Source organism: Eptatretus burgeri, chromosome 14 (assembly GCF_056783735.1).
Source record: "Eptatretus burgeri isolate ZD-2024b chromosome 14, Ebu_testis_v1, whole genome shotgun sequence".
Lineage (NCBI taxonomy): Eukaryota > Metazoa > Chordata > Myxini > Myxiniformes > Myxinidae > Eptatretus > Eptatretus burgeri.
The window spans coordinates 41,459,445-41,472,167 of NC_140974.1; the positions used below are offsets into that span (position 1 = coordinate 41,459,445).

At 42.1% G+C, this 12,723-nt stretch overlaps 1 protein-coding gene across 3 annotated transcripts in view; it reads left to right on the forward strand.

The window, feature by feature from the left end:
• LOC147013030 (DENN domain-containing protein 1B-like) overlaps nt 1–12,723 on the forward strand; it is a 251,978-nt gene that overhangs the window by 158,607 nt on the left and 80,648 nt on the right. For all 3 annotated transcript variants that reach the window (XM_085854485.1, XM_085854484.1, XM_085854486.1), the window contains 4 exons: nt 823–923; nt 3,340–3,385; nt 8,612–8,713; nt 10,635–10,760. In XM_085854485.1, the coding sequence (XP_085710611.1) occupies nt 823–923; nt 3,340–3,385; nt 8,612–8,713; nt 10,635–10,760 (375 nt within the window). The remainder of the gene's footprint in view (nt 1–822; nt 924–3,339; nt 3,386–8,611; nt 8,714–10,634; nt 10,761–12,723) is intronic.

Below are 12,723 nucleotides of genomic sequence, written 5' to 3' on the forward strand. Positions count from 1 at the left end.
TTCCCTGTCAGCTGCTTTTATTGTTGGTGAAGTGCCGTGGCAATGCCCACGCCAACATGACTGCTTACAAACCTGATCTTGGGCTCAATATGTCATTATGCTCAACATGGTTCTCAATCCTGCTTGTTTTTTTTCCTTAACCAGTGAAGAACATGCCCGTTTCTCTTTCATTAATTATGCATTATTACTCATAAATGTTGTGTAAAGTATTGTTTTGCACTATCTTTAGTTTTCATTTGTATTTGAAAGAATTTCCATGAGTTATATAATGGGATGTGTTTATTATTTGTGAGATAAACTATTGTGTTTCCTGGTGTAGAAAATGTGTATTTGGGAAAACAGTCCAATTCATGGAAAGAGCAATGAATCGGGAAAAATAATTCCAATTAATACAGCCATTAATGTCAGATTATTTAGCAGGACTCGTGCAGTGACTGCTTCGCTGCATCTTTTTAATTTTTTTTATTTTGTCCAGTCACACTTTGCCTGGCATTTTCCAGTTGTCATTCTGATTCTGAGTATGGTTGCTCAGCACTGTTGCCATGCACTGCTTGTATTATAATGAAATGGCAGGATGTCCATTGGCTTGAGCACTGGCACGGTTTCCCTGCCGTGGTCATTAGCCGGAGAGAAACCATTTTTATTCTGCTCGGAGTCGACCGGATTGTTTGGCCGCGTCGAGTTTCAAAGGCTGCTGCAACAGCCTGACTCCCAAGTAGTCATGGCAGTAACAGTTGAAATGCAACCATCCCCGATGATTATTTAAATGATTGTGCTGATCTCTCCACCAATTGCCGCTCTTCCTCCCACCTGGCCCCACAGCTAACAGCATGTGTTCATGCTGCTGCAACCTTGTTGTACCCAATGCACTGGCAGCATATTTATATCCCTGTACTGCCACCTCACCTGATTGACTATTGCGGGTAAGATCTGAAAATACACCACATTTATTCAACAAACAGTATTAATATCCACATCCATCATATAGGAGAGAAAGAAGGCAAAACCCAAAGAGAAGGAAAGCGGGATTGTGGATGAACAGTCACGTGGCTGTGTCAGCATGGGCCCATAGGTATACTCGTTACAGGGATGCTCTAAAGTTGGAGTTTATGAATATAACCTCATTAGTGTTTTGTGTAAAGTTATTGATAGAACCAAATAAAGACGGTCGGTTTTACATAACTTTTATCTCAAAAATTTAACGAAATAACTGAAAGTTCACAAAGGTGTGCCAGCCCCGTGAGAAAGAAAGGAAAGTTGATGCTTGAGGTGTTAGCCCTTCATCAGAGCTGGATAGCACCCAAAATGTCTGATTCACCCTGCTTGCCGTGGAGGTTAGCATAGTTTTTTTCAACCTGCAGTTGAAAAAACCGACTGTTTGAATTGTCTGCCGATGCAGACCAATACTAGCCTTGACAATGTCGAGAATCCTGTTCACAAACTATATTGTATTTTTAGATCCTCGTGGAGGATCTCTAAGTTTTACTCACGTTGTTGTTCTTGTGGACTTTTTTTGTTTCACAGCCGACAGTTTTCATCGAAACTTCCTGTAACTTGGCATATATATATGTAAAAATACCCTGCGCAGACAGTAACCATCTCCGATTTTGAAAATTCCTCCTAGAAAAAAAAGTTATGACGTCAAAATATCTCCGCTAATGGAAATAGCCTAAAAAATTATCTCCGAAACGAGGCAAGCTTTTTAAATTCTGTTTGCGGGAATCGAACAGGGCATAAGCAGAGATGAATTACCGCACATATGATACATCACAATGACGTCATATCAATTTTTATGACGTCATTCCTATTTTTTGACATTTTTTGTTTTTTGTTTCACAGCCTACAGTTTTCATCGAAACTTCCTGAAACTTGGCATATATATGTAAAAACTACCCTGCACAGACAGTAAGCATCTCCGATTTTGAAAATTCCTCCTAGAAAAAAAGTTATGACGTCAAAATATCTCCGCTAATGGAAATCGCCTAAAAAATTATCTCCGAAACTAGGCAAGCTTTTTGAATTCTGTTTGTGGGAATCGAACAGGGCATCAGCAGAGATAAATTACCGCACATATGATACATCACTATGACGTCAGCTCAATTTTTATGATGTCATTCCTATTTTTTGACATTTTTTTGTTTCACAACCCAGAGTTTTCATCGGATCTTCGTGAAACTTGCCAGGTATATGCAGAAAGCCCACGCACAGGCAGTAACCATCTCCGATTTTGGAAATTCTTCCTAGAAAAAAAGTTGACATCATAATATCGCCGCTAATGGAAATCGCCTAAACCATTATCTCCCAAACTAGGCAAGCTGTTTGAATTTTGTTTGCAGGAATCAAGCCGGGCATTAGCACAGATAATTTATCGCAAACCTGATACATCACAATGACGTCATATTCGTTTTTATGACGTCATCATTAAGAGGACGAGGATCTTAGCTCATTCGAGCTTGTTGTTAGTGTATGCTATTTTGCAGGAGATTAATTTGGAAGAAAAGGAAGCCCATTATGTCATAGACCATGTGAGACGTCTACAATATGTCTGCACACACGTTCAGCATGCCTGAACAATGTAGTACTCGTATATTGGATTGAAGTGGATGAACATAGCAGATGGAAACATGACATGACTGAAGATCCACGAACCTTGCTTGCTTTCTCTCTGGGTTTTTGCAAGTTGTAGAAGCTGACACTCGTAAACTTTATCGGAGTGAGGAGAAAGACATTCCGATGAGTGGAGTGATTGATGGAGAAAATTCCATTTGGTCTAACTTTTTATCATACGTTGGACAATACTTCACTCCATGCCAGAAAATGTGCAGAGAAATCAATATATCACCTCGAGTGTCTTATAAGAAAATGTGAGTCGGTTATCTTTTAATAGATCGCTGCACCATCGGGGACTTGGAGCTTGATGTTTATGTAATGTAAAGTAAGCCGTTGGAACTCCATGCACCCATCCATGTGAGCTTGCACAACAGTAGAACCTTATGATCCCCTTTGGAGAATGAAATGACAACCCAATTCATGGACAAAGAGTACACTTGTGTGCTCACCTGGTCAGTGATTTACCTGGTCAGTCCAGTCAGTGATTTATCCTTCACCTCAGCCATTGGCTTCAGCCTTCACACCCTACTTTTGCCTGGATTGTAAATATAAGGTATAGATGTGCCAATTTGTTCATGCAGTACAGTACTTTATTACAGATTTTTTTTTTAACTTTATTATCAACTATCTTGCCTTGCTGCTGCAGACCCAGCTCTGCAGAACTTGTTTGTTTCCTCCCCTCTCCCTGCTCCTATGTCAACTCCATGTTTGATTGTTTCCTCTTGCCAGGGCACCCATGCCGTATCTGATTGGAATCCATTCAAGCCTCATGGAAGTAAGGCTTATCCACCGTTCTTCTCAAATCAGAGAAACAGCACATCACTTTTGCTTTTTCGGATAATCGGTATCTCATCATTTGATTAAAAGCATTTTGCATCCTTCGTTCTTGATGTGTATGCTACCAATAACGGTCATGCTTTCCGCAGTTTGTTTTTTTTCACGTCATGATGAAGTAAATAAGGTACACAAGAAATTTGAAGTTCTGTTGACTAAAGAGCCGAATAACTGTTCAAAGTTGCAAGGTAGTGGTTCAAAGTATAAGCATAGTGTTATGCCTGGAATCATGAGAATCAGGCCACTTCCAGTTCTTCAGGAGGCTATGGGGGGTACCTGTTATCCACAAACATGCCTCCCATAGATGTCCCAAACATTTTGAATTTGATTTTAATTCCAGAGGTCATGCAAACCAATCACAGGTGAGTAGTTGTGGTTTTTACAGCATGTGCACAGTGTGGACAGACGTTGTCGGCTGTAAAGAGAAAATGGGATTTTGCTGTTGCGTCAGAGAGATAACTACAGGCACAATGATCTCTTCTTCTGTATCTGGCACTACTGGTCATAGCGGCACAACTTGCAAATTGCTGCTACGTCTTCTCCATGGTTTAGCACGTCCGTCGTTCTGGTCGAGGCATAATCTGGCCTCGTTGGAAGAATAACATGGTGCCAATTGTTTACCCTCCTGTTGTGATGTTTTTGTCCATTGCATGCGCTGATGTTGGTGGTGTGTGTAAGAGGGACACAGAGTGGTGGTCCTGAACCTCTTCTACAAATACCAATAAATCAAGCCTCTTCTACATTGTCTGGGTCAAAATGCGATGGTCGACTGCTCTTTTCAGGACATTGTGGAAAGAACGTCATGTTGAAAAGTGAAGGGATGACAAGATAATGATCTCAATGAGTAGTTGTAACTCTTGGGTGACTTGATCTCAAGGTCTTCTTGTGTGAACTGTCCAGTCTGTCGGCATCTTCTGTGCCAGAAAAGTGACACTCCAATAGACATTTAACTGCGAAGCAAGTTTTAGTCATTTATCTTTGGACTATCCCAATGTCATGAGCAAACGAATTTGGTGTTGAATGACACTTAGTCATTCCTCAACTGACTTGAATCATATGGATGGACAGTTTAGAAAGGGTGTTGGCATTTGTCATTTGCAGAAATGTACACAGATTCTTTTGGAGATTTACATGCATGACTTGCATGTAAATTTCCAGGATCCCGCAGTTCAGGTGATCATAATTGCAACATTACATGTTGCATGCCCAATCTCCAGCTATGGTTTCTTTCCTCGATAGCCTTGGTTTGCATACACACGATGAAGCAATTTCTAGACTGTGAATGCATTGTTTCTTTCACAGTTTGAAAGTCTTTGCCTAATTATTTGTGAGGAGTACAATTGAATAGCTGATAAATTTCAGAGGAATCTTAGTCATCGCAGAATATTTTTTTTGTCTGCTTTCATTTTATGCTTTCAAAAAAAAAAAATATATATATATATATATATATATATATATATATATATATATATATATATATATATATATATATATATATATATATACACATATACATATACACACACACACACATATATGTATATTTAAAAAGATGCTTGGTACTACAAAACTTTAACATAGACATAAATGGAGACATTTTGAAGGACATTATCATAAAAAGAAAACCACAAAGCTTTTCGTTGTGCTCTCTTCAGGTGAAATTCACACAAAGTGAGTGAGTCGTGATGAAGAATAGTCTAAAAAATACATATATATATATATATATATATATATATATATATATATATATATATATATATATATATATATTGTTGCGGTTCTCAGAACCATGTGCATCAAACATATAGTGGTCCCAAGACAGTTAATCCATTAATATACATGTAGATAGTCCCCTCCCTTTTGTCTAGCGGGACAACAGGGGCGTGCGTTGCGAGGATCTCATAGCTAGGTTTGCTTACATCATTTCTTCTTCATTTCATCTCTAACTTCACTCCTACTCTTCTTTTCTGATTATTCCTGAGGTTAATCTGAGCCACATGTGCCCTTCGTTGTGAGATGGGTCCTCAGCAAAGGCCAAGCAGGCATTACGCTGGACACCTCTCTGTAGAAATCACCCAGCACGACGCCCACGCTGCACGGAACACGTACCGAGGAGACGGAAGAAACAGCACCTTAGAAAGGACGCTCAAACACCACATGAGCATTGATAGCACAGAGCTCCCGTCCTCAAGTGATCCCTCAATCGATGCCAATAATAGTAAAACGACAACCACGCCACGTTGTGCATGATATGGGCGGCACGTACTTTTCAACTCATTTCTGGACTCGCTATATCAGCATTCTTTTTTTTCCCTCCATTTCTCCATCTGACACATATCTTTATCCTTTTCATTCTAAACCTCCATATAATTATTATATTCCAGCATTCCCCTCAATATCTGACACATATCGGTGTTGGCTCAGCGCACGCAATCGCATAATCGGGTGAATTCATGTGCTAACCACGTGGGCCATAGGAATCTGCTTGAAGCGCCCTGTACGGAATGTGCTCGAAGGCAGACCAGCGCTTAGCTCGTGACACCTTATTGGACACATCTTACTGTCTGTGTATGGGTTCGCCATAACATCGTACCTTCGGTCCTCGCTGGCGGCCGCTGATGTTCCCCACAGATGGCGAACGTCTTCTTGCCTCTACGGCCAGCGAAGCTGCGATCGGGCGGAGGCAGTACAGCTTGGGCCTCATGTAGCACACGGAGCAGGTGCGTTGACCGGCGCCGGTCGCGGTGCCTGAGCAGGCATGCGCGACCCTCGGCCGGTTGTTGGGGAACAGCCTGGGGGTTCTTGCAGGGTGATTCATGGCGACGAGTTCGGCGTGGGCAAGACATATCATGTCGTGGGGTCGGAGCGAGATGGTTCCACAGCGTGGGGTCATCTTGCCGGAAATGGAATGTTGCAGTTTCCGGCCATCGTGGCCGGGCCGCGCAGGGGTCGGGGCCAATCAGAGCGCCCGATTTGGGTGACGACACAATGCTTCGGGGTGGCCCTGCGCCCCGCTCCGCAGGGCCTATAAAGGTCTGAGCGGAGCCATTCTCGCTCTCTGCCCTGCTTTGCCTCCCACTCAAGTTGTTCTTCGACTCCGTATGTCATCGCTGGACTCCGCCTCCTCTTCTCCGCCCACACGACACTGACTTCACCCACCCACCCGGTCCCACCTACCACTCCGTTCACTTGCTCTGGACTCCACCCTCCCAACTCAAGCCCTTCCTTCACGCCCACGGTCTCGACGTGAGCTGCCCGAAGCAAGAGACGATGCTCCAGCTGTCAGGGGGGACCACACCATGGAGCATTCCCCCCGAACGTATTGGTGGCACGTTCGCGCAATCAATTATACAAGGGTACCGAGAGACCGTAGCCTCAACTCCTCTCCTGTCTTGCTGCAATACCTCCTCTTCATCGGGTTTTCTGTGTGTGTGTGTGTGTGTGTGTGTGTGTGTGTGTGTGTGTGTGTGTGTGTGTGTGTGTGTGTGTGTGTGTGTGTGTGTGTGTGTCCTGGCGCCTGCCTATATAAGTAAGCCTGCAGAAGATTATCATTATTATTATTATCATTATTATTGTTATTCTTTTTGGGTTAGGTCTACTCTGCATCCGCTTTCATAAGTTGCTTGTTTATTGCCGCACCACACCTTTCTTCCCTTTCCCTGCACAACACACCCCAATAAATGTATTGATTATACCACATACTTTTTCCTCGCCCCATTTTTATTAAATTATTATTAGAAATGTTCCCTGCTTGTTTTTGTCTTTCCTTCATTGATCCAGCATGGTCCGAATCCTAGATTAGCCAGGACTTTATTCCCAACGATCCATTCCTTTTAGCCGGTATGTCCTTGGCAGTGTCGCGCGGCTGCATCCGATCCGGTAAAGTGATCCGGTTCGGACAAGGCATACTGAGGGCGTGTTCCCCGGTAATTAAATCACGTGGTTATTTTTAGGTAACCGGATTAACTAGACGGAGGACCCTAAGTCACGTGGTTGAGTTATTGGCATCCACGGTCGGTTAAGCGACCTGCCGTGTCATGGAATTATCCGTGTGCGACGGCCTACAATTCCGGGGAGTCTGGTGAGAGCCGAGATAGCTTCCCCCCCCCCCCCCACCCCAGTGGTCTTCTCACCTGACCATTCTCAACTGCCCACAACTATATATATATATATATATATATATATATATATATATATATATATATATATATATATATATATATATATATATATATATATATATATAAAACGAGAGGACTGCTGAGAAGAGATTTTAATATTTCTTGCACCAGTCACGTATGTGTGGTGCCCCCATAATTTGCATATATGTTGTTCTGCCAATGTACGTTGGTGTTTCCATTTTTCGGTCCACTATCTGTACATTAGAAGCACTGAGGCTAAAACAGAAACTGTCATACTTTGGACACATCATGCTTGGAGAAAACGAAAGTCTGGACAAATCAAACATGCTGGGTGTGGTTGAGGGAAGCAGAGGAAGAGGCAGACCTTGTATGTGTCTGATGGACGGGGTCAAGGCTGCAAACAAGCTATCTCTAGCACAGCTTCGAGAAGCAGTGCAGGATAGGGAGGTTTAGACATATATAATCATGAATGTCACTAGAAGTCAGCCACCACTTGATGGAACAAGATAACTCGATAACCAGACCCGACAGCGGTCTTATGAATGACCGACCGATACTGAATGGGCAGGAATCGTTGCCAACTGATACAAATTATCCGAACTGAATATGTGCTTCTTTGAGCCATTTCTGCAACAACAACAACAACAAAAAATCATACATTTAATTATACTGACATTTCTATTTGACAAGAACAATTGCAAATCATACACATAGAATAAAGGAAAGGGAAGTAGAAAATGAGGATGATGCTCCCAATAAATATTGACGGACGCTGACTGGGCAGGAAATTTGAGAGCTAAGGTCAATCAAAAAAAATTAATAACCAAATTTATTGATGTCAATTATAAACATCATTTTCGAAATTTTTTATTTTTTGTCCTTCAGTTTCAGAAGGGGATTGCCACATGAGTTCCCCCCCCCCCTTCGACCATTTCGCACACTTTTTTGAAAACCACATCCATTTTTGTTAAACCTTCCATCACTGTTGTCATCATTGGTAACCCGATCTCCATGTTTATCCCCAGTGTGTAGGGGAGATGCCACTGGAAGAGGTTGTTACACTGAATGTGGACACCAACGTGCTGCACAGTCCCTTTGATGATCTCACTGCTCTGCCCCATGATGTGGTAGGTGTGCCAACACCACTGTTAACATGAATCGCAAGTTAATTGCAAGGTGACCATGTTCAGTTTTTGTTACAGTGGGAAAAAAAATCTTTTCAGAAAACAAGGAACGAATAAATATGATATTTGTCTGATCTTTTTGGCTTAACTTATTTACGTAAAAAGCAACACAAAATAAAGCAGTAAATGCAATCTCAGTGAATTTAGAGTAATTACTCTAAAGGCCTCCATGTCTTGTCCGTTATAGGTCAAATCGCATTCAATTATCCTCTACAGTCTTTAGTACGAGCCGAAACCCCGTCACAGACGGATTCCGTTCATTCAACCACCCTCACCAGCTCACCCACACTCAAGGGATATGGACTGGACAGGGCGTGCTTGCCCCCGCCTACTCATCCCCCGCCCCTGCCCCATTCCCCCCCACCTTCAATTTGCTTACCCCCGCCCAAAAATTTAAATGCCCCGGCCCTGCCTCTTCACTCCCCGCCCCAGTCTCTTGATTCCCCGCCCCACTTGCCCTCGGGCCCCCGCCCCCCTGTCCACCCCTCACACTCAATCCCGCCTAATTCACCCCAGCCCCCGCCCACTCATCCCCCGCCCCATTTCCCCCCCCGTCTCGCGCTTTCAATTTGCTTACCCCCGCCCAAAAATTTGCTTACCTTGCCCCCCGCCTCTTCACTCCCTGCCCCCGTCTCTTCACTCCTCGCCCCCATCTCAACGAAAAGTGTTTATTCTGCTTCAGAGTTGAAAGTTGACTATTGCCACTACGTGCGATGCACTCTTACAAGTACGAAGTTTCTTTCAGTCCAGGTCACAGTACCGAGAAAAACATGACGCGACCGCTAGGAGGAGCACAAAATTGGTCCTTCAGTATTAATATATAGATTGTAGCGTGGGGCTTCAGTTGCTGTTATTTTCGAAAGCGTGTCTGGTTGCTGGTCACGCCAAGCAGATGTTCCCTCAAAAAGGCCATTCATATGGGAAAAATGTCTTTGGAATGGAAAAGTGACCTCCCAACATGAGTGGTCATAATATAATGAAGCGTCACCAAAGAGAGGGAGCACTGTGTGTGTGTGTGTGTGTGTGTGTGTGTGTGTGTGTGTGTGTGTGTGTGTGTGTGTGTGTGTGTGTGTGTGTGTGTGTGTGTGTGTGTGTGTGTGTGTGTATAAGCCTGGTGTTGGCGCAGTGGTTAGGGCAGCGGCTTGGGATCCAAAAGGTCCTGAGTTCAAGCCCCGTTGGGCCACTGAATTAATACACCAGGGGGTTGACTCAGCCTGTCATCCTTCCGAGGTCGGCGAAATGAGTACCAGTGTACTGGGCCAGTGTATACCCCCGTTAAAATAGGTGTACCAGATCCCTGTGTCGCAAGAGGCGACCAGGGTTGCGTCAGGAAGGGCATCCGGGATAAAACATGTGCCAAATCACTATGCGGATCATATGGATGATCCGCTGTGGCGACCCCTAACGGGAGCAGCCAAAAGAAGAAGAAGAAGAAGAAGATAGATAGATATATATATATATATATATATATATATATATATATATATATATATATATATATATATATATATATATATATATACACATATACATATGCGGGGTTTACAAATGTGCATCAAAGTTGCCATGCAGTTGCTCTTTGAGGCTGACATCTTCACAACATATCTTAAAGATGCACACTGTGAGAAGTACCACATTTTATGATAATTGAAATAAAAGTTGATTAAAAAGACATGATAACAGCATTTCAGTCTTTTTTTTTAATTGCATCAAATTCATTTGGTTGCACTGAAGTTTAATTAAATAATTAATTATCAATTATCCCTTGAGTGTGGGTGAAGTTTAATTAAACCATACAATAAACGATTGATCACTCTTATTTTCTTGTTTCCTCTATTCTGCTTCAACCCCATACCACACTTAGGTTTCCTCCTTAAAGAGCCGCTTGAAGAGGCAGTCAACGGAGACGGGAGATGGAGTGGCACGGGCTTTCCTTCGCACACAAGCATCGCTCTTTGGAGGTTACCGTGAGGCACTGCGTTTTGTTCCCGTAAGTTGTGTACTGTTACAAGCAATGAGTATGATATGACCCATTGATTTTGTATGTGGAATGTAGGTACAGATATAGAAATTTGCATTTTCGAAGTTGCCATGCATGTGAGGACTTTCCATGATGAACTAGAATGGGCACTCGGTAGAGCGCATGCCTTCGCCTCCGCTACTTTTTTGTTCTTGGCATGAGAGTGGGGGGAACAGAACAGTGAACATTTTGGTGTTGGTTTCATGCAAATCGGTTTTGATTTGACCGTGTTATGACAAAAACCGCATATTTTGAAAGGTCGTGACCCCACTGACCTTGGACCCCCAACCGCTAACAAGGGTAATGACGTAATTGTCTCATGTCGCCCATCACAATATTGGGCAATGAATTCTGAACATTTTGGCATCGGTTGCATGCCAATTAGATCAAAATTGACCGCGCTATGGTAAAAATACGAATTTGACCTTTCCGTGACCTTGACCTTGACCTTTGACCCGATCGCTCCCAAAATCTAATCAAATGTTCCTTGGATAATAACCCACATCCCACCAAATTTCAAGCGATTTGGTTTAATACTTTCTGAGTTCTGCGAATAACAAACAAACACACACACACATATTTACAAATAAATAAATAAATAAATAAATACATAACGACCAATACATAACCTTTCGCAGAATGCGAAGGTAATAATACTAGGCTCTACCTTTTAGACAGCTAAAATATACTTTTTTTGCATTTTTTGTTACAAGCAAACGACCACGTAGACTCATCTCTACGTGGAACTAACTTTAGGGCCTTGGGGTGTTGGCCTTCGAAATGTTTTCATTTTAGGCCAATTTAGCCTTAAAAATTTTTGCTCAGAAATTGATTTACAGCACTTAGGGATTCAGGAAAAACAATATATACAATAGTGTGGACTGCAACACAACTATAATGACTTTTAATATAAAAATTTATATTAAAATGATTTGGGTTTTTTTGGGGGATAATCAGCATTTATCTCAAATTAGCAAATATGAAACCTTTTCAGAAATTAAATTCAATCTGAGAAATTACTGACATTTATTTTATGTGTTTCACTCTTGAGTTCACTAGTTTAAATTGGGCCACATCCATTTATTTTTAGGTCACCTGGACTTTAATCTGGTGAGCTTATATGATCGAGCAGTATCCGTGAGTTAGTCAATCCAAAAATAAAACACTTCAGTCATTATCGTTTGAACCAAACACACGATTTTGTTGAAACTTTTCCACAAGCTTCATGTCTGATGCCTAACAAAGGCTTATTGACTGCATAAAAATCTGCACACATTAAAAGAGTATACTGGGTTTTTTTGATCCTCCCCCACCCCCCGCCCAACCCCAAAATAGGTATTTGCTCTCTTCTCCAAAACTACACACACAATTCCGATGAAACGTCACCACAACCTTCATCACCCGTGATGTACCAAAGTTTGTTCACAGCATTAACAAAAAAATCAAGATCTAAAGAGGTAGAAGGGGGTTTTGAGTGATTGTTGCTCCTGATCCAGGTGAGCTTCAGGTCACACGGTCCTATTTTTGTTTAGGTCCTCCATTGATTACAAACATATTTTCTCTCTGGAGGGAGTCAAAGGGATAACATCATTTATAATTTTCCGATATACATAGTATTACCTATAGCTGCCTGGCACTGTGCTGTCTGGTTACTGCTCGTATCTATTACCACCCCCAGATCCTTCTCCTGTGTGACATGCTCCAAAATTGCCCCTCGCATCCTGTAATCTCTATTTTTGTTATTCTTTCCCATCTGTAGCACTTTACATTTCTTTGTGTTACACTACATCTGCCAATCACTTTGAGTAATTGATTTGTTTTTGTCATCATTGGTAACCATGATCACAAGATCCTTTACAGGTAAATATGCTACGAACTGTTTTTTAATGAAGCTTTTCTTCTTTTTTTTCTGTGACTTTATGATTTTTTTCTG